Here is a 21,378-nt window from a genome sequence, read left to right as displayed (position 1 = left end):
CCAGCACTTAATCCAAATCACACATCATCACTCTCCACTACCATTTTCTTTAATTAATTTTATAAGATGGACACTAACCAGGAGAGGAAGCTTTTTTCCTCCGTTTGCTGGTGGTCACACGCAGCCCATCACTGTCCCTCTTCCACCAGGTCACTTTGGACCGTCCTGTGACTTCAGGCTTCGGAGTTTGTGACTCTGTGTTACGATTCTTTATGGACATAGCATGTAATGAAACGTAGATGGGTGAAACATAGGTATTAACTAACTGAAGTTAATTTTTTACACATTTCTGTATAACAAGAATGAAACTTGCCCGTATCCCTTCAACAAATGCATCCCGAGCAGAAGAACAGCTTCTAATTTGTTCTTATGTCCACTTGACATTGTACTAAACAAAAAATAAATAAGGTGTCAGTTAGATCTGAGAGGGTAAAGGGTGATTAAAAATTTGTAATTTTAAAAAAGATTAAAGAGGATAGTGGTGTCTGAATATTTGTCATTAAGGGGGCAGGAAAATGCAGATTTTAAACTTCTGGTTGTAACAATAATAATATTTTTGTAATATTTCAAGTCAAAAATCTCGGCACCTGATGTTACTTAAAGTGGAGCACAAATTGGAAATACCATATCACTTTGTCCTTTCCATATTGCAGCGATACCCATGTTTTTATCTTGTTAGAAAAAAACAGTTAAAGGTCCTGTTCTTCGTGATCCCATTTTTCAAACTTTAGTTAGTGTGTAATGTTGCTGTTAGAGCATATATAATACCTGTAAAATTATAAAGCTCAAAGTTCAATGCCAAGCGAGATATTTTATTTAACAGAAGTTCCCTTTCAAAGCCTACAGCAAACGGCCGGTTTGGACTACATCCCTGTACTCCCTGCTTTAATGACGTCAGTAGAACAGTTTGTTGACTAACCTCCGCCCACAAGAACACGTAAAAAAGGGGGCGTGGTCTTGTTGCTCTCCCTCGTGGAGAAGAGGAAGTGTTGCGTTCGGTTGCTTTTGTCGCCATGTCGTCCAGACGCTGTTATTTTCATCCCGGAGTCAAATCACCTTTGTTTGGCCTTCAGGGGCTGTAGTTTGAGCGCGTTCATCTCCCCTTTATGGTAAGAGGCGTGACCTTTCCGGGCAACGTGCGTTAAGCTGCTGTCGAATCACAACACGGGAACCGCTGGCACAATCAGAACTCGTTATGTGTTTCTGAAGGAGGAACTTCATAGAACAGGGAAATCTTTCAAGCCGTTTTGAGGACAGTGAAAACAGCGGTATACAGATAAGTAAATTGTGTGAAAAATACTGTGTTTTTTTACACGTGAAACATGAACACATGTTATATTGCACACTGTAAACACAATCAAAGCTTAAAAAACAGGAAAAACAGGACCTTTAAGTTTTGATTCAGGTGCAAATGCAGCATCTCTCTCAGCTGGCCACATACAAAATGAAAGAACCTGTCTCTCACTGTGTTTGGCCGGATGAAAATGGTGGTCAGGGCCTGATGTCACTCTGAAGTCAACACAGGATAGTGTCAGAAAAATATACATGTGGACAAAAGGGGGCACAGTTATTTTTTATTAATTTATGATATAATGACAAAAAAATCAATGGAAAGGACTGTTAAAAAAATAAACAAATACATTTGAGCCTGACTTTTTTAATATATGGCCTGTATATGCACATATATGCACCTCAATTTTGCCTATATGTGGTATATATACGCATATATGCAGCATATATATTATCATATATGTGCATATAAACTGCATATGTTTCATATATACGCATATATTCGGTATATATACGCATATATGCAGCATATATATTATCATATATGTGCATATATGCTGTATATATGCAGCATATATGTGCATATAAACTGCATATAGGTTTCATATATACGCATATATGAGGCATATATGCAGCATATATATTATCATATATGTGCATATATGCAGCATATATGTGCATATAAACTGCATATAGGTTTCATATATGTGCATATATCCTCATATAGGTTCTTTCCATGTGGGGCTGTTCAATTAATAATAACTACAATAAGGACAAATTGAATATTCTACAGCATGAGGACCAACAATGGATATAAATTACCCTCTTACAATGTGTCAAGATAAAAAAGCAGAGCTGAGATAAGACTTAAAATTCATATCAGCGTAATAATCTTATCTGATTCTGAAATGTTGCCATAGCATGTCGTTACTATACATTCAACAATCCAACGTGCTCACCATAACTTGTTTTCATCACTTTTATTATTCATGTTATATTGCACACTGTAAACACAATCAAAGTTTAAAAAACAGGAAAAACAGGACCTTTAAGTTTTGATTCAGGTGCAAATGTATCATCTCTCTCAGCTGGCCACATACAAAATGAAAGAACCTGTCTCTCACTGTGTTTGGCCGGATGAAAATGGTGGTCAGGGCCTGATGTCACTCTGAAGTCAACACAGGATAGTGTCAGAAAAATATACATGTGGACAAAAGGGGGCACAGTTATTTTTTATTTATTTATTAATTTATGATATAATGACAAAAAAATCAATGGAAAGGACTGTTAAAAAAATAAACAAATTCATTTGAGCCTGACTTAAAATGCAGGTGAGCTCCAAACTGACCAGATCCTGCCATGAGCTATATAGGAGACATATCTTGTATGTATAGGGCTTATATGTGGATATAAAGAAGCAATACAGGATACCTATATGGCCTGTATATGCACATATATGCACCTCAATTTTGCCTATATGTGGTATATATACGCATATATGCAGCATATATATTATCATATATGTGCATATAAACTGCATATAGGTTTCATATATACACATATATTCGGCATATATACGCATATATGCAGCATATATATTATCATATATGTGCATATATGCTGTATATATGCAGCATATATGTGCATATAAACTGCATATAGGTTTCATATATACGCATATATGCGGCATATATGCAGCATATATATTATTATATATGTGCATATATGCAGCATATATGTGCATATAAACTGCATATAGGTTTCATATATGTGCATATATCCTCATATAGGTTCTTTCCATGTGGGGCTGTTCAATTAATAATAACTACAATAAGGACAAATTGAATATTCTACAGCATGAGGACCAACAATGGATATAAATTACCCTCTTACAATGTGTCAAGATAAAAAAGCAGAGCTGAGATAAGACTTAAAATTCATATCAGCGTAATAATCTTATCTGAAGCATGTCGTTACTATACATTCAACAATCCAACGTGCTCACCATAACTTGTTTTCATCACTTTTATTATTCATATACATTGTGAATTTATTAATCATGTTCTCAAGAGATATGGCAAAAGAAACTGATGAGGATTTGGGGGTTAGTCCTGATTTGGGTTGATGGATTGGAAATAATTTGTCAAGGATAAAGAATAAACATTATAATATTAAACATTAGAGTGTTCAAACATCTTTATCCAAGCTGGACTATGAGGTGACGCACTTCAGCATCTTCATTCACAGGGGAAGGAGTATTCTGCCTCTGACTGATCACCTGAAGGAAAAGGAAGATGTTCACATTCATACAACCATGGAAATCTGAATGAACAATGTGCATCACGTGTTCAAAGTAGTAATGCACATCCCAAAAATGTTTGGCAGGTGCATGATCAAATAAAGCATTTCATTGTAGAGTAAACAAAAGTCGGCACGCTGCCACTGCTGCTTCCAAAAATCAATTTATTAAAATGTAACCTGACGAAGACTGATTTTTGTAAGCAGCAGTGGTAGTGTGCCGACTTTGTTTTCTCTACATCACATGTTCAAAATATTCAACACTGGCATATTAGATCTTACTTGTTTGGTAGTAATCGTACACTTTGACCACAGCTGGCTTGAGATTCCTCACTGGAAGAACCTGTTTCAGTTGAATCTGGAAAATCATTGGAAAATGTTGTGGGATCTGCAGGAGGAAACAAACTCATCAGTCATGGACATTACGGACAAAATGTTTATGAATCGACCTAATGACATGAAATCATATGAATGTTGCTGTTCTCTCACCTCCTTCAAATACACAATGACATGATCATCTTTAGAATCGACCCGTTCCACACGTGGCATGTACATAACGAAAAAAGGTCTAAGCTGTGGGGAAGAAGTGCTGGTTAATTTCTGGTTAAATAGAGAGCTCTAGAAAATGTACACATTTTGTGATACAAATTTTGTGATGAATCACTCAAACGCACCATTGATGTATCAGCTGTGAATCCAGATAAGAGTTTAATATCCACAATGACCATGTTAGTCCTTTTATTTAGACCATCATATCTGTAAAAGAGCAAATGAAAAGAATTGGTTCTTAAATGGCTCATTTAAATTTACAAATAAGTGAGAACAAAACTCAGAATAATTAACAAGACACAGTTTTCATCACTCATAATTATTAAAAATGTTTTTCCCCTTCAAGGGAACTCGCGCTGCGTCACCGCTTTGAGAACGCCTCTGCGTGATTGCGTCGTGAAGCACGTATGTCATCAGTCCAATAGAGAGACGGAACACCATAGGCGGGTGACGTCATAGACCCGGAAACTATAAAGCATGCCGGCAAACACACGCATTTAGTTTCTGTTGCCTTCAACAAGCGCTCTGTGTCATTGTCTGTCCAAGCTCTGTGTTTGTGTCTGAGTTCAGACTTTGTTATTTTCTCATTCAAGTTTGCACTCACACTGATATTACACAGAAGAGATATATTATGGCGAGCGAACAGCATTTCAGACAGTGTGTTCCTCCCTGCTCACGCTACATTACGAGTGGGGATACACACTTGATGTGTGTTGTTTGTGTGGGTGAGCAGCACGCCCAGTCGGTGCTCGAGGGTGCCGGCTGTGAGCATTGTGAGGCGCTGCCTCTCCGCGTGCTGCGATCCCGCCGGGTTCACGCTCCTCGCAGCACTGGCCCCGCTGTCGATGTCGTGGGGTTCACAGATGGATCTGGCGAAGGGGTTTGAGACGGGTCCAGCCCTATCTCAGCCTTCACCCGCCAGATCCAGTGCTGCTTCTCTGGGTTCGGGAGCCGGCGCTGCGGTTTCTCCTGCCCGGGGGGGTGACCTCGGTGCTGCAGTTGTCTTCCTCCGAGGAGGTGGATGTCTGCAGTATCGACGCGGGGATTGAAGACTCGCCACTTCAATCCCCCCTAGTGAGGAGCTTATGGAAGTGCTGAGTAGAGCTGTAATGAACATCAGGAGTGCTCATCAATTAAAATCAGACTTGATGAGCACTTCCTTCCCACCTGCTCTGCTCAGCCTCCAAGACGGAGCTTGCCGTTCTTCACGGATCTCCACACTGAGGTGTCGAGATCGTGGAAGCGGCCCATGTCTTCAAGTGTTTTCAGCCCCCATACGTCTGTATATAGTAACATCACGGTGCTGAAGAAACATGGTTATGGTGTGATTTACCAATTAAAGCTCCATCTTTGCCCACTAAGCCCCTTAAAACTACATCTTCCTTAGTGGGCAAAGCATACTCAGCTGAAGGTCAGGCCGCCGCATGTCTGCACACGATGGCTATCGTGCAGGCATACCAGGCTGACCTGCTGAAGGACCTGGATGAGAGCCAAGAGATCGGGGCAGATGTCATTAATGAGCTCCGGTCTTCCGCTGATCTCGCTCTCCATGCCACCAAGGATACGGCGGTGGTGGGCCCCGAGCAGGCTCTGGTTATGGCTCAGAAAGTACAGACTCTGTTGCGAAAGGAGGCAATAGAGAGTATTCCCCTACCAGACAGAGAGTCAGGCTTTTATCGCCGGTTCTTCATCATGCCAAAGAAGGATGGAGGGCTGCACCAATCTTAGATCTTCGCGTTCTGAACCGCTCGGTGGCAAAGCTCAAGTTCAGGATGCTTACACTCAAACAGATTGTCTCTCAAATCAGGTCTGAGGACTGGTTTGTCACAATAGATCTCAAGGATGCTTATTTCCATGTCTCCATCCTTCCACAGCACAGGAAGTACCTGAGGTTCGCTTTCAGGGGAGAAGCGTACCAATATCGGGTGCTTCCCTCCGGTCTAGCACTTCCACCCCGCACATTCACAAAGTGTGTGGATGCTGCGTTAGTCCCCTAGCAGATGCAGGGGATTCGCATTCTCAACTACATCGACGACTGGCTTATCCTAGCACAGTCAGCTTGTCTCGCAGTTCAACACCACTGCAGTGGTGGCTCAAGACCAGGGGGTTTTCCCCGAGGGGAAATCCTTTTCGTGTGATCAAGGCTTCGCGGCGGTGTCTCCGCACCTTGGTCATGTGGAAGGACCCTTGGTTCCTGGCCCAAGGCCAGTTACTGGGGGCACCGTGTCAGTGGGTATCTCTGACCACGGATGCCTCCCTTACGGCCCAGGACTTATGGCAGGAACACCATCATTTGTGACACATAAATTGTCTGGAAATGCTGACGGTGTTTCAGGCTCTGAAGCACTTCCTGCCATATCTCAGGGGCCATCATGTGCTCGTTCGCACAGACAGCACAACGGTGGTCTCTTACATCAACCATGAGGGGGGGTTAAGATCTCATCAGTTATACAAGTTGACTCGACTTATCCTCCACTGGTTCCAGGGGAAACTGCTCTCAGTCAAGGCTATGTATATCCCTGGGCGGTTGAATGTGGAAGCAGACATCCTGTCGAGGCAGGGGCCGAGGCCCGGGGAGTGGAGACTCCACACCGAGGTGGTGGAGCTCCTTTGGGAGAAATTCGGTTGGGCTCATGTGGACCTGTTCGCCACTCACGAGAACTCTCATTGTCGTCTGTGGTTCTCCCTGATGCCTCCAGCTCCGCTGGGGCTGGATGCTATGGTACAGGAGTGGCCGAGGCTGCCCCTGTACGCATTTCCCCCGATTGCTCTGCTTCCGGGAGTTCTAGAGAGAGTGCGCCGAGACGGGGCCCGTCTACTACTAGTAGCCCCGTTCTGGCCGGGTCGAGTTTGGCTTGCAGACCTGGTGTCTCTCCTCGACGGCTCTCCCCTGGAGATTCCGCTCAGGAGGGACCTTCTCTACCAGGCGGGCGGTGTCTTCGTACACCCTTGCCCGGAGCTGTTGAAACTGTGGGCTTGGCCTCTGAGGGGGCCCAGCTCATAACTTCTGGTCTCTCAACCGAGGTTGTTGAGACCATTCTACACTCTAGGGCTCCCTCCATGAGGAAACTGTACGCTTTGTAGTGGAGACTCTTCACCTTATGGTGCAGAGATCGCCTGTGGGATCCAGTTAACTGCCCTGCGAGCACGGTGCTGGAGTTCCTGCAGGAGAGCTTCTCTGCTGGGCTAGCTCCCTCCATATTAAAGGTGTACATGGCAGCCTTAGCAGCTTACCACACTCCTTTGGGTGGTGTTTCATTGGGGTGACACCCCTTAGTTACTTGTTTTCTCCGTGGCACTTTGAGGTTAAGACCTGCGGAGCAGAGGATGAGCAAGTGGGTGGTCGAGGCTATCTCACTTGCTTATGTGGCGGCTGGAGAGCCTTCTCCTTTGGCTGTCCGGTCCCACTCCACTAGGAGTATGGCTGCCTCGCAGGCACTGTAAGCAGGGGCCTCCCTGCAAGATGTTTGTGATGCGGCGGGTTGGTCCTCACCGCTCACCTTCGTCAGGGTTTACGAGCATGACATCAATGCTACTCCTGGGGCTCGGGTTCTCGCCTCCTAACATAATCACAGGCAGGTGGGCATCCGGCTCTTATGGGGGCGTGGGTATTCTCGTTCCCAAAGCGGTGACGCAGCACGAGTTCCCTTGAAGGGGAACGTCTCGGTTACGACTAACCTTAGTTCCCTGAATAGGGAAAGAGGCACTGCGTCACCCTGCCATACTCCCCGCATGCCTGCAAGCGTCTTGTTTCAGCCTATCCCAGAAGCTAAAGGCGTGTGTTTGCCGGTATGCTTTATAGTTTCCGGGTCTATGACGTCACCCGCCTATGACGTTCCGTCTCTCTATTGGACTGATGACATATGTGCTTCACGACGCAATCAAGCAGAGGCGTTCTCAAAGCGGTGACGCAGCGTCTCGTTCCCTATTCAGGGAACTAAGGTTACAGTCGAAACCGAGACGTTTCTCAAACGTTGCAGTTTTAACTACGGATAACAGCCATTTCAGTTTATATTGCTTTTGTGTTTATTAAGATGTTTAAAAAAATCTGTAAATATTTATTTGTTAGTTAATCTTAATAATCATGTTCAACTGTTTTGACTTGACTACAAATTTTCTTACTTGACGGTGAATTTCAAAATGAAATTTTGTCCCAATGTTTTGCAATCTCCCTCAATCTTAGCATCAATGCTCAAAGTTTTAGCTTCAGTAGGAATGGGAATGTTGTAGAACTGAGCCATCTGAGAGAGCCAACACAAACAAAAATAAGTTAATAAACCATGTCAAAGCAGAATAACCACAAAACTCCAAGAGAGATAAGGAGTGAGAGTAAATGAAGCTGAACGCATTGCAGACCTGCACAGACACACAGGTTGAGCCCTTCACTTCAATGCTGTATTTGTCTGGAATGTTCTGCAGCTGCTTCTCCTGGTACAGTAACTTGTTATCCTGATTGACATCAAAGTGGTGAGTGTCTCCTGCTGACTGTACAGTCACTGTGCTGGAGCCGTCAGAGCTGAACACTTTGGTGGCGAACAAAGACAGAGCCTGAAGAGCCACCACTGTGTCCTGGGAAATAAATTTGTTCAGTAATGTCACTTTTACTCATTCACACCAGCACATTCAGCAATAATGTGTTTGATTGAGTAGTTTGAGTAACCTGTGTGGAGGAGAATCCTCCATAGGCATTCTGCTGCTTCACAAGCCAGCTGACAATCCTGTTAGCATAGCCCAGATCAGCTGTAGTGACTGGATCTGCAGTGAGAACAGCCAGCAGCACATATGAGCTGATCTCCACTGCCAGAGAATCAGAGTCATCAGCAGATGCAGACTGAGACCAGTGGAGATGAGACCCTTAAGAACAAAAGACACACACGTAACTCAATGAGCATGACAAAAAAATATAGTACAGTCATAAAAGACAACAGAAAGTCATCAGAAACAAACCTCTTACCGTCTGAAAAAGCAACATCCTCCAGTTTCTTGAAAAGCTGCTGTCGAGTGTCTGTGTCTCTAGCCAGACTGAAAGTGTAGGCGAGCAGAGCAGTGATGTAAGTGTTTTTGACATCCTCAACGACGGACCTCAAGCATGACAAACTTTTAGTGACAACAGGATCCTGTGACAAAAACAGAGAAACAGACGTTGTTAGGGTCATTTTTCTATGAGTTTATAATGCGTTTCCTGTAGATGAACTTACTGTGATTGGAGTTTCCAGTTCAAGCAATGATGCAGTAATGTAGGCCGTCATGGTCACATTATCATTCACTCCACCCTGAAATATATAAGCAATAAAAGATAAATAAAGCAACACACTCAAACTATTAAAGGAAAATTCATCAAGACAAACTTTGATGTTGGCTTGAGAAGTCTAAATGTTTTTTTTTTTTAAGCTTGAACATTTACAGGTCTTAGATAACAGATTTCATAAATAGTTACTAGGCCATTCTAAGTGGTTGCGTTCTAGAGTGATAGATAGAGAGATACAGATAGATAGAATTTGACAGACCTTCATTCTGTTGTTGAACAATCTTCCCTGTTGGATAAAACAGCCGTCTGAATCCTGTCTGCTTATTAACCAATTCTTTGCACTCTGAATAATTTCTGGATCAATGAATATGTATTTCTGTGCTTTGCCAAAGGACCTCAGCACAAAGGCAGTCAACCTGGTGGTGTGGAAGATATAATTTAAAAAAATGAAATTTTCAGTGAATTTCATCCATCATGAATCTGATTTGAATTTGAACTGAGAGGTTCATTTTTAAATGTGTTTTGTACCATCCTCTTGGGTTTATTATTGTAGATTACCTTGATATTATTTCTGTTTAAGAAAAGTAATAGTGAAAATATATTTACCATGTATTTCCATCACCATAACCAAATGTGCTGTATGATCCATCAAAATGCTTGTAGTTCATTTGTCTCTGGTATCCTGTTTTGTGTGATAATGGTTAACACTTCAACAGTTTGTTTGGGTTGACTCAATGTGTCTGAATATTTAACTTTACTGCATGGCATTCAGGTGTGTTGAAAAATGTATCATTTGGTATCAAACCGTCTCAGTATTTTCTTGACATGATTGATGTCTCTCACCACTCTTCAGGAAGCCTGTGGCTCTCTCTCGGATGGCTGAGGTGAGCTGCTCCGTGTTCTCCAGATACTGTAGAATGTAAATATTGGGAGAAAGAACAGCCATGTTTTGCTCTCCACAGCCGTACGGCATCCGTAATAATCCGTGAAGATTCCTCAGTGCCCGACCCAATATGTCTCCTATAAACCATACACAAATGAAACGTCCCGGTTACGACTGTAACCTTAGTTCCCTGAATAGGGGAAGCGCTGCTTCACCGCTTTGAGAATGCCTCTGTGTGATTGCGTCGTGAAGCTCATATGTAATCAGTCCAATAGAGAGACGGAACGTCATAGGCGGGTGACGTCATCGACCGGAGACTATAAAGCAAGTCAGGAAGAACCCGCCCACAGCTTCTGGAATGGATGAAGCAAGACTCTTGCGGGCATGCAGGGAGTATGGCAGAGTGACGCAGCATCTCATTCCCTATTCAGGGAACTAAGGTTACAGTCCTAACCGAGGCGCTCCCTTTCAAGGGAACTTGCGCTTCGTCACCGCTTTGGGAACGAGAATACCCACGCCCCCATAGGAGCCGGGTGCCCGCTGTGACGTTGTCTAAGGGGCAAGCACCCGAGCCCCAGGTTTAGCATTAATGTCGAGCTCGAAGAGCCTGATAAAGTGTGCGGTGAGGACCAGCCTGCCGCATCACAAAACATCCTGCAGGGAGGCCCCTGCCAAAGTGCCTGAGAGGCAGCCATACTCCTAGTTGAGTGGGCCCGGAGCGCAGTGCCCTGAAACGGCGGACCTGCAGGGAACAACTGGCTCGACAGCGCCATCTCCCTCGGAGGAGGACTCGGGCGGGGTTGGTGGATTGACCCTGTGAGGGCACCGACGACAGACGGGCACCGTATGCTGAGGTGAACACCGCCCTCACAGCCCTGGGCACACTGGCGTCAGGGCTTCTTCGACGCAGCCTTGAGATAATGACTGTCCTCAGATCAGTCTTACCCTTGGAAGGCTGCCCCTGCAAGCGCCGCCCACCGCCCCACACTTCTTGAGGGGGGGTACGGGTGGCGACGCTCTGTTTCTGCTGCACCCGATGTGAGGAGCTCAAACCCAGCGCCTGCTGCTCCCGCACAGCAGCAGGCGGGGCCTGGGGCTCACGGGGGAGAAACTGCTTGAGCGCCGCAGCTTACTTCTTTGCCTCCCGGAACCTGTCAGTGACGGTACAGACGGCGCCACCAAACAGGCCGTCAGGAGACAACGGCACGTCAAGCATAAATCTCATATCTTTCTCCTTAATCTCCATAAGATTTAACCATAAATGCCTCTCCGTGGCCACCAGGGCTGCCATAGAACGGCCTATAGACTTTGCCATCTCCTTGGTGGCCCGGAGAGCTAAATCTGCCGAAGATCGGAGCTCATTAATGACGTCAACTCCGATCTCGCGACTATCCCCCAGGTCCCTCAGCAGATCATCCTGGTAGGCCTGCACGATGGACATAGTGTGCAGACATGCGGCGGCCTAACCCGCTGCCGAGTATGCTTTGCCCACTAGCGCTGAAGTTGTTTTTAATGGCTTAGTGGGCAGTGTTGGGGCTTTAATGGCTCTCCCAAACAAACAACACACATAAAGTGTGTATCCCTGCTCGTGATGTAGTGTGAGCAGGGAGGAACACACTTTCTGAAATGGGGCCCTATTTTAACGATCTGAAACGCAAGTGTCAAAGCGCGAAGCGCAAGTAACTTTGTGGGCGGGTCTCGGCGCTGTTGCTATTTTCCCGGCGGGATAAATGGCTCTTGCGCCCGGCGCAAATCTAAAATGGGTTGGTCTGAAGTAGCTTCATTATTCATAGGTGTGGTTTGGGCGTAACGTGAATAAACCAATCAGAGCGTCATCCAACATTCCCTGTAAAAGCAGGTGCGCAAGTTCCATTATGGATTGCTATTATTATGGCGTATTTACCAGGCGCACGCCAGGAGCGGTTCACAGCCGAGGAGACTGATGTGCTTGTAAGAGCAGTGAAAGACAGAGAAGTTGTGTTGTATGGGGATGGGAGAAACCCACCCAAAGTAGCGTCGGTTAAACAGGCGTGGGAGGAAATAGCCACAATTGTTTCATCAGCTGGCATCCCCAGGACGTCGCACCAGTGCCGCAAGCGCTTCAATGACATCAGAAGACGGGGAAAGTCCAAGCTTGCCAGCATCAATCAGGCACGCCGTGTAACGGGAGGTGGATCTGCCTCTACTCAGGACCTGATGCCAGCAGAGGACATCGCTGCGTCCACCCTCACCGATTTTTTTTCCTGGTTCTTGACGGACAAACCAATTTTTTAGATGTCCTTATATACATATATGTCTTGCCAGAAGTTGCCACTATTGGGCAAACAGGTCTCCTTAATTATTAGACTACAATTAGCCTGAATAATTTGTAAGCTAGATTTATGCCTATTTTTTCACATCTTCGTGGTACACCACAATGATTTCCGTCATCTCATGTGTTAATATTTTTTAGTGTAACAATTTATGATTTGCAAAAATAACTGTTGCATCTGTGTAGATTACATGAGCAAAGTGTATGCGCGTTGTGCACGCTATACATTATGGTCAAGCATGCGCCCTTAAAATAGCATAATGAACAACGCGCAACGCGCCACTGACTTTAGACTAGATTTTTTCTGGTCAGTGGCGCAATTGTTTAATGGAACAGCAAAATAGCACCAGGGATTGTTTGCGCCGGAACACGGCTCCTTTTTTGCGCTGAACCGCACAGGTAGCGCAAGTTCATTCACTAGTTTAGCGACGTGCTTCTGTGGAGGGAAAAGCGCGCTTTGCGCGGGTGCAAAATAGGAATGACACATGCGTCTGTGTACAAAGTCAATTGCGCTGGGTGCAAGATAGGGCCCGTGCTGTTCGCTCGCCATTGTGTCTCTCAATTGTATCAGTATGTGTTGCAACTTGTTGTATGAAAACAAAAAAGTCTGAACTCAGACACAAACACAGAACTGACAGGGACAATGTTCAACACAGAGCTTGCTGAAGGCAACAGAAGCTGTGGGCGTGTTCTTCCTGACTTGCTTTTTAGTCTCCGGTCAATGACGTCACCCGCCTATGACATTCCGTCTCTCTATTTGACTGATTACATATGAGCTTCACGACGCAATCACGCAAAGGCATTCTCAAAGCGGTGACGCAGCGCGAGTTCCCTTGAAAGGGAACTCACTATAATTCCAAACCCAATCTCCTCATTTCTTCTTGTATATGTAAATGTTACCAATGACTGAAACAGAGGATCTGGCTGATCCCTCTATCACATCTTTAGGAAGAGCCAGAGCCACTTCCTCTGAGAGACTGTCACCTGACCAGACAGACAAAAAACACATATCAGAGATCAGCAGAGTAACGTTATGAAATGTACATTCTAATACCATCTTTGAAGTCACAATAATAATATTATTATCACAAGCAGGAGTGCTTTAAGCACTTTGGAAAAGGGGAGAAAACTGCCACAATTTCAATATTTGGCACATCTGAACAACTAAACTACAGTTGTCATGAAAGCCTGACAAATTTCAACTTTCTCAATTAAAATGTCAGAGACATGAGAATATTTTGGTTAGTGTATATTTTAGCTCCCTCTATTGGCCCTCAAATTTGGTGTGTCCTCAAAATGTCTTCTATGCAATGTGTACTAATTTTCATGAAGTTTGAGTTTGTGTTTGGAAGATAAAGAGCAAATTAGTCTTTACAGACTTAATGCCAAACATATTGACTTTTTGTCCGTTGAAAAAGCTTCACTGCACTGTCTCCAAAAAACTGAACAAAAGCATTATCGCCACTTATACACCAAAATATATGAAATATTTGCAGACTAACCATTTGGACACAGTAACCAGCTGTGAGTCTCTGTCTTTTCAGTTCCTTCCGCCTGCATCATCAAACAATCACATTAACACATCATTCTGACATAAGCAGCATAAGGATCATGGGTAAATGATGTCAGGAGACACTTCACATGCACTGACCTGTACGAGCAAACTTCGTGTGACCGTGTCAATGCGTCCTCTCCCTGGGACGCTCACAATCTCATTGTCACACACAGTCTGGGACGCCTCTGCTTCTGCACTGACTGTTATATTCAAGTTTCCTACAACACAAGACATGTACGTGAAGATACAACAGACACAAACACTGAGAAACAATGATTCAGACTGGAAAACTCACCAAGAACAGAAGGAGTGAGGATCCATTTAAAGGTTTTTCTACCGTTAGCACATAGACAGGATGAATACTGATCATCAGAGGAGGCTTTGAGAGTGTAGTCTGAGGAAGGAGCTGGAGTCACTTTAACCTGTCAATCAACCACACATGATTAGTGGCATATTTGATATAATTTGATTAGACTGAGTCTGAAATCTCACCATGATGCACTTGGACAGATAGTTGAAGACAGTGGCCTTCAGCTCAAAGATCTCCCCACGGATGATGGAGTAAGGCAGAGAGAGCTCCAGGAAGAAGGGCTGGAAAACTGTCAGCTGAGCAGGAGGAGCCAGACCCAGACCTTCGGAGGACAGACAGAAGGCCTCCGTCTCCCAAGAGGTGATGGTGTCAGGAACGGTGACAGGAACCTGAGCTGATCCAGAGTCCCTGTGGGGGAATTACAACAATAGCCATATTTGATTCTGACGCTGCCATTTTTCCTGTAATAAATAACAACATTCAGCAGCATACAGATGATAAAAAACTAGATTCAGAATCTGCAAAGCAAGAAGGGTATTTTCTTTCCTGTGGGTATGAAGGGAGATGATGTATTAAAGATGAGTAATAAGATAAATATGATGTTAAATGTCCTGACGCTTCACATACCCCACTTCAGCAAGTTCCCAGATCCACGTTTCTGGAAAGACGGTCCGAATCGTCACTGCTGGAGAACCTCTGTCAGTGTCTAGATTAGCCTTAACAACACCCATTGGTAAAGCCTTTATAATACCGTGATGATTCATCGCTAGAAAAAAAAGAGTGATATTTTGTAGTTTTAGATATGTATGTGAAAAATATCAGTCAAGTCTACATACAGTCTTAGGTAAACAGCAAATGGAAGGCAGATCCTCAATTTAATACACATTATTTTATTTTCATTTACAGGTTTATTTGATTCTTTTCAGAGTTTTCTAGTTTCAATTTATTTATATTTAATTTTAGTTTTAGTATTTTAGAGCTGCCAAAGTGAATGTTTTATTTTTATTTTACAAAAGTTATATAGTTAAGTTTTTGTTACCAATAATAACACTGATTCAAAGTTAACTAATAACCCCAGAAAAAAACCCTGTCTTTTCCTACTACATCACTATAATTGAATTGTGGAATTTCACAAATCGAACATTTTATTTTTTTAAACATATTTCATTACAAGCACCTCCACATTAAAAAATTACAGCTTGGATTGTATTAATGTTCATGTACCTATATAATGGTTACGGCGATACATCAAGCCTCTGTATGACAGACACCGAGGGACTCGCACAACCAAATTTGTTGCCATCTTCAATCCCACTCTCTGTCAAATGTCAATGAAGATCCACAATAAAAGTCATGAAAATACAAATACTTTTTATTGTCAGTATAACCAAGAGGGCCTTTTTTAGGAATTTACTCTCCCAATCATTATCTACTGCACTGACACATATAATCCACCTGTTACCTTTAAGGATTCATAGGTGTTGTCTGACGGCACAGCTCGACGGGGTCTCACAAGCAGACACTCACGCTCATCTTCAACACTATGAGGATAATCTGACCCCGATTGCACTGGCAGCAGGTTGAAGATCTGTGACGGGAATCAGTATGATTTCTAAATAATTCATGTATTTTCCAACAAAACTTTAGTTCCATTTTGATGAGAAAGAATGAAGATTAATGTTAAATTTCCTGAGATCGGGACGTCAGCTTAAACACTGATGGATCATAGCAGTAATACCTAAAGTCTGTTATCAGATTCACACTGTAGATTCCCACCGTAAAGACGCAGTTAATCAATACTGAATCTTAAAGCATCTTACCTTGTCAACATCCAGACGTTCTCCTGACTTCAGGATCAGGACGCTCTGATCTACAGCACTGAGGCCGCACAGTGAACCAGGCTGAGCTGAGAGCTGGAGAGTGTTTTTCTCACCAGGAACTGCTTTATCAGGAGAAAACTGCAGAGACACCTGTGAGAACAGTGAATAGGATTTATTTTAGAATTGAGTCAGTAATACAGTTTTTAAAGAGGTTCATTTCTAAAGCTACAACACATACCTTGTTTTTGAAACACTTTTCAATGTTGAAATTTTTGCTACTAGCAACAACATTTTCACTGGGCAGAACACAGTATGCCAGAATCTGCAGTACAGGAGCCAGATCTGCACTAACAGACATTTTGACTGACATTGTGCCTCTTCCTCCATTAGAAATCTTCCCTTCAACCTTCTCATATCCATGATGAACGATCACTCCTTTGGACAAGACCTGAAACAGACAGATGACACTCTGATAACAAACTGACTAGTGCAGCCAAATATTACTGTTAAACAAAAACATCTCTGTAATAATGTACAAACTGCACATGTTCTCACCATATAGACAATGTCAGTTTTGAAGTCTTCAATTGTCTCTCCAACAAAATAATACTTGATGGTGGCTGTAAACTCAGAGTCACACTTTAATGGTTGCTCAGTATCCTCTATAATCAATTCACTTAGTGTTGGGGTGTATGGAGTGGCAGGCTGGAAGAGCTGAACTGTTTTTGTATCCTCAGAGATGTAAGGCGTGTTTTGTCCATAAAAACGGCCCTCTTTATAGACACTTGCCTGGATAACAGAGAATCAGAAATAACTCATGCAATTGAACTCTTCAGGGAACACAAAAGAAAACTATCAAACTCTCTTACAATCAGATTAATATCACTTTTAGAATGACTGGATGTATTAAAAGAGAAGCTGGCCAGTCCATCGCTGTCTGTAGTCAGATTTAGGAGGAGGTTTGGGGTCCAGGTGTGACCCTCCATAAGATAAACCTCTTTGTTTTGAATTGGTGCGCCTTTGAAATTTGAGACTTTGATCTGTTGAAAATAAGATTTTGAAGTAATAAATTAAGGAATAATTCTGTACATATCAATGATGTTAAACTGAGACAAACTCATTTTAGACTTACTTTTCCTTCTATAACTGATCCATGTTCATATGTTTTGGGCAGCTCAGTAAATGTGGCTTTACCAATTTCATAAGTGAGGGATACAGATACAGATTCAGAATTTGTCATGATGATCTCTGTAAATATTAAAAACACCAAAATAAATATTTATTAAAATAAAAGTAAAACATAAAAAATTAGAAATTCAAGAAATGTCAGTAACAGGATCTGACTAAATACAACTGCTCACCTGTTCCTTCTTCTGTAACCGTTGCCTCAACATGAAGAGAATTCTGCAGCCCATCCTTTAATGTGTCGTTGAAAAAGACTGATGTATCTATGGTATGGATGGCACAGCCTGTCTTTTTTATCTAATGAACACAAACATAGCATATTAACTAAAGAGTGGTTTAATTGGATAAATGGAGGAAAGATAATGTGACATTAATTTACTTGTACTGCGTTTCATTTCACACACCTCAATGGTTTCCTCTAAACACACTGGATTGGTGTAATCGGTATGGTAGGAAAAATTATTACGGCACACTTTCACCCATGATTTACCAGGTACAGGCTGTCCATAAGTGTATCTGTGAAAAAGGTGCAAGCAACTGATCTACAACCCAGGGTTGAGTTAAGAAACTAATAAATTAGGATAGGGGTTACAGTAAGTAACTGACCCCAAAGTTTAAAAAAGAGAGAATACAATTAACAATTAAATCAAAGTAACTTAATTGTGCCAAGAATGGAAGAACACACTGCTCTCTTAATGCAGGAAATAAAATAAACCACTCACTTTCCGCAAACCTCAATTATCAGTTCCTCTTCTTCAACACTTACTTCCTTTGGGCTTTTTACAGTAACGTCAAACTTAGGCAAAACTAAAAGTCAAAAGGCAGAAATTAGAGTTATTAGTAGCCAAAGTAGATAATATTTAATTCTTCACATACAGCTCTGCAAATCATTTGTTTTAATAACTTACCATATTTTTTCACCTCAAAACCATGTGAGATCATCCTGTCACCAATAAAAGCCTTCAGTTTGTACATGCCTTGACGGGCCTCTGGGTTTAAATCATAAGAACGCTGCAAAATCCACCTTGTTGAAGAAACATTTGTCCATTGACCAATCCGGTTACCTTGACTGTCCTGTTTAAATACACAGTACAGATATTTAGTTACAGTCTACACATATCCTGACTATCAATGAAGAAATGTATAATGAGCCTAAAGAAAATACAAAAATTGCAAATATTTCTATAATGTTAATTAGATTTAAAAGGTGTATTTTTTGACTGCACAGAAGGTTTTGTGTTCTTACCTCAAGAACCACTGTACTATACTGTAAAAAAGCAAATTGATTATCAAAAATGTGTTTATTTATTAAATGTGTATTCAACAATGCAAGAGAAAACTAGAAAAACACATCAGACCTGCTGATCAAGGGGTGCAAAGTTTGTATCCATGGTAACAACTCTGAAGTTCACTGTAAAATTGAAATGTGTATTAAAAACTCCACTTTCGACGTCTTCAGAGGGACACACTTATAGTCAGTATTTCACTCCTGTAAATGACTGAACTGTGTGTGGATGTAATCGTATTAAGGGTCAAATACAGGGCTGATAACTGTATTCTTTTGCAGTGAGAATATGTCTTTTGAGGCCATTCAACTAACTGTCCCAGTAGCATGTTTTAGCCGTCATTTTACAAGCTGACCAGTTAGAATCAAGAAGGCCTCAGAATCTCAGACTGCAATAATGATTATCTCTATAGCAGGAGTGTCAAACTACTGGAGAGATTCAGAGTTTAGTCCCAAGCCTGCTTCAACACACGGACCTGTAGATTTCAAATAAACCTGAAGGACTGTATTAGCTGCATCAGGTATATTTAATTAAGGTTGAAGCTAAACTCTGCAGGGCTGTGGCTCTCCGAGATCAACCTTGAGCCACAGTATCTCTAGATTTCATATAATATAATAAAGTCACACTGATATCAAGAGATTTACATCACCAGTTATTTGTAATTACAGTATTTAGTCTACATATATGTTTGAATATGAGGTGATTGCTCAAACACACACTAGATGACCATTCCCGTTTCCAAAGCCTTTCAACCTTATCTGCTTTCCTTATCTTTTCTTCTGCTCCTCTTTTCTGTCTACAATTTTGTAAATCCATTGAACTGTTTACTTCTTTTTATCATCTGCTGGCTTGTGCAACATTTGTAATTTTTGACCTATGGTACTACATCAGCTCATAGCATGATCATAATGTGCTTTACTTAATGTATAAATCAGCTGTGATCGGGGTTTAGATGTCAGTGACACCAGCATTATTTACTGAAGACACTCACTGCTCACCTGTCTGTCCTGGAATATAGATGGGTTTATCAGTCTGGATAAAGGTCAGAGGATGGTAAGGCTTGAACATGACTTTTCTCTCTTCAGTCATCTTGAAAGTCTCTCCCTGAAGTTCAACCTTCATTTTCTGCACTGATTCTGCTTCGACCAGAGGAGCCTGATGAAAAATAATATACTGTATTCACAACCGTCACAAAAACTATATGCATTATGGTGAAACTAACATTTAGTAAAAAAAAATTTAAAAAGTGTCAAATCAAATGTAAATTTGATTGCATAGTCAATATCTTGTGCACATTTTGATGGCAGACCTTGAAGTTAAAGCAGCGATGAAACTCTTCCTCAACTTTCTCCTGCAGCAGTAAAGTGCTCTGGTTACCATGAACCAGATGAATGTTCAGGACAAGGCTTTCATTGGGCTTGAGAAGACTTGCACATAGTTTGGCCTCAGATCCTGACTTGATCACTGCAGGAAACGTCACCATGAAAGATCTGCCGAGAGATAATGATCATACAATAAGATACAATAAGAAACAATAAAAATTAAACTGTAAGAAAACATTTATATGGTTAATTTGCTATTGATCAAGAAATGAGAATACAAGAGCAAACTGTGTAATGAAGTCTAGTGACTTAATTTTTTTTTATTTTTGCATGTTTATTCAGAACAATATTGCTCTTAAAAATACTCTGTCATTAATTATGAATGATCTTATATATGCCTTAAGTTGTCTTTCAAACAGCAAACCTCTACTGTGCAACACATATCAGTTATATAAATACAGGAGAAATCATCAAGACTTATCTTACACAATGACTAAATGTCGGACTAATAATTTGTCACACTTAGTAAGCAAAACACTGCCTTCCTCAGCAGAAATTGTTAAAAACTTACGGCCCTAATGTTTGTCCATTGACACAGATCAGGAGGAAAGAGAGCAGAAGGAGCCCTTTCCAACAGCAGCTAATGTTCAGAGCCATGATGACGAGCGATCATCCAGGTCATGAGATGAACTGGACCGTCTCTTTTAAAGAGACTCTCATGCTAAAGGAGGTCCTTCGAAACATGTGTATTGATCATCTGATTAATGATTCAACCATTTCAACAACCTGTGATAATATGCATTTTTTTGTTTGTCCAAAAACTCATTTGTGATGAGTTTGATAAATACAAGCAGGCTCAGTTCAAGTAAAGCCATGCAAAAACTTTACTCTTGCACAAAATAGAATAAACATGTTGGAATAACTAAGCATGTAAATCTAAATATTCTAAATAGTCATTTTATTTGCAGTCAAAAGAGAAGTTGAGGACGTCAGTTCTTGGTATTCAATAAAATGCAAGAAATCTTTAAATTTCTTTAAAAGATCTTTAAAATACATAGTATAAGAGATCTTTAAAGTACATAGTATAAGTGTACATGTGATCTTCTGAAAACAAACTAATACTCATACTCATACAGAGAAATGCACAGCTACTGACCTTTGACTCGATGTAGACAAATAGTGGGGTTAAGACAACTCTGACATCCAGTGGCACAAACATACACCCACTCAAACTGAGTGGGAGAGATACGGTAAACTGCTGTTTGCATTTGTAAGTTCTCTGCCACCTACACAATACGACTAAACATGGCTACTGAAAGTC

General features: G+C 41.9%; 1 protein-coding gene across 2 annotated transcripts; it reads right to left on the bottom strand.

Moving 5' to 3' along the window:
* Positions 1-2,252: 2,252 nt before the first annotated feature.
* LOC307130783 (alpha-2-macroglobulin-like) lies at positions 2,253-21,289 on the bottom strand. Of its 2 annotated transcripts, XM_079823967.1 has the most exons (35): positions 21,214-21,289; positions 20,629-20,790; positions 20,045-20,225; positions 19,734-19,890; positions 18,808-18,860; positions 18,696-18,716; positions 18,358-18,523; positions 18,172-18,256; positions 17,854-17,965; positions 17,626-17,746; positions 17,397-17,512; positions 17,134-17,304; positions 16,820-17,053; positions 16,503-16,712; positions 16,265-16,414; positions 15,907-16,032; positions 15,669-15,762; positions 15,072-15,210; positions 14,627-14,852; positions 14,430-14,556; positions 14,231-14,352; positions 14,082-14,133; positions 13,480-13,563; positions 10,229-10,405; positions 9,992-10,067; positions 9,645-9,801; positions 9,336-9,410; positions 9,092-9,254; positions 8,798-8,991; positions 8,494-8,706; positions 8,260-8,378; positions 4,263-4,344; positions 4,078-4,161; positions 3,871-3,976; positions 2,253-3,568 (listed from the first exon to the last, which is right to left on the bottom strand). In XM_079823967.1, the coding sequence occupies exons 2-35, from the start codon at positions 20,712-20,714 to the stop codon at positions 3,528-3,530; spliced, it is 4,320 nt and encodes a 1,439-aa protein (XP_079680093.1). In that variant the 5' UTR covers positions 20,715-20,790; positions 21,214-21,289; the 3' UTR covers positions 2,253-3,527. The 2 variants fall into 2 exon arrangements, with proteins under 2 accessions (XP_079680093.1, XP_079680094.1); XM_079823968.1 differs by lacking the exon at positions 21,214-21,289 and having other exon boundaries at positions 17,397-17,452; positions 20,629-20,749.
* Between the last annotated feature and the right edge of the window lie 89 nt (positions 21,290-21,378).

This window comes from Gobio gobio, assembly GCF_949357685.1.
Source record: "Gobio gobio genome assembly, chromosome: 8".
Lineage (NCBI taxonomy): Eukaryota > Metazoa > Chordata > Actinopteri > Cypriniformes > Gobionidae > Gobio > Gobio gobio.
Note: the sequence above shows the minus strand (reverse complement) of the source record. Positions and strands in the feature narration are given on the sequence as shown.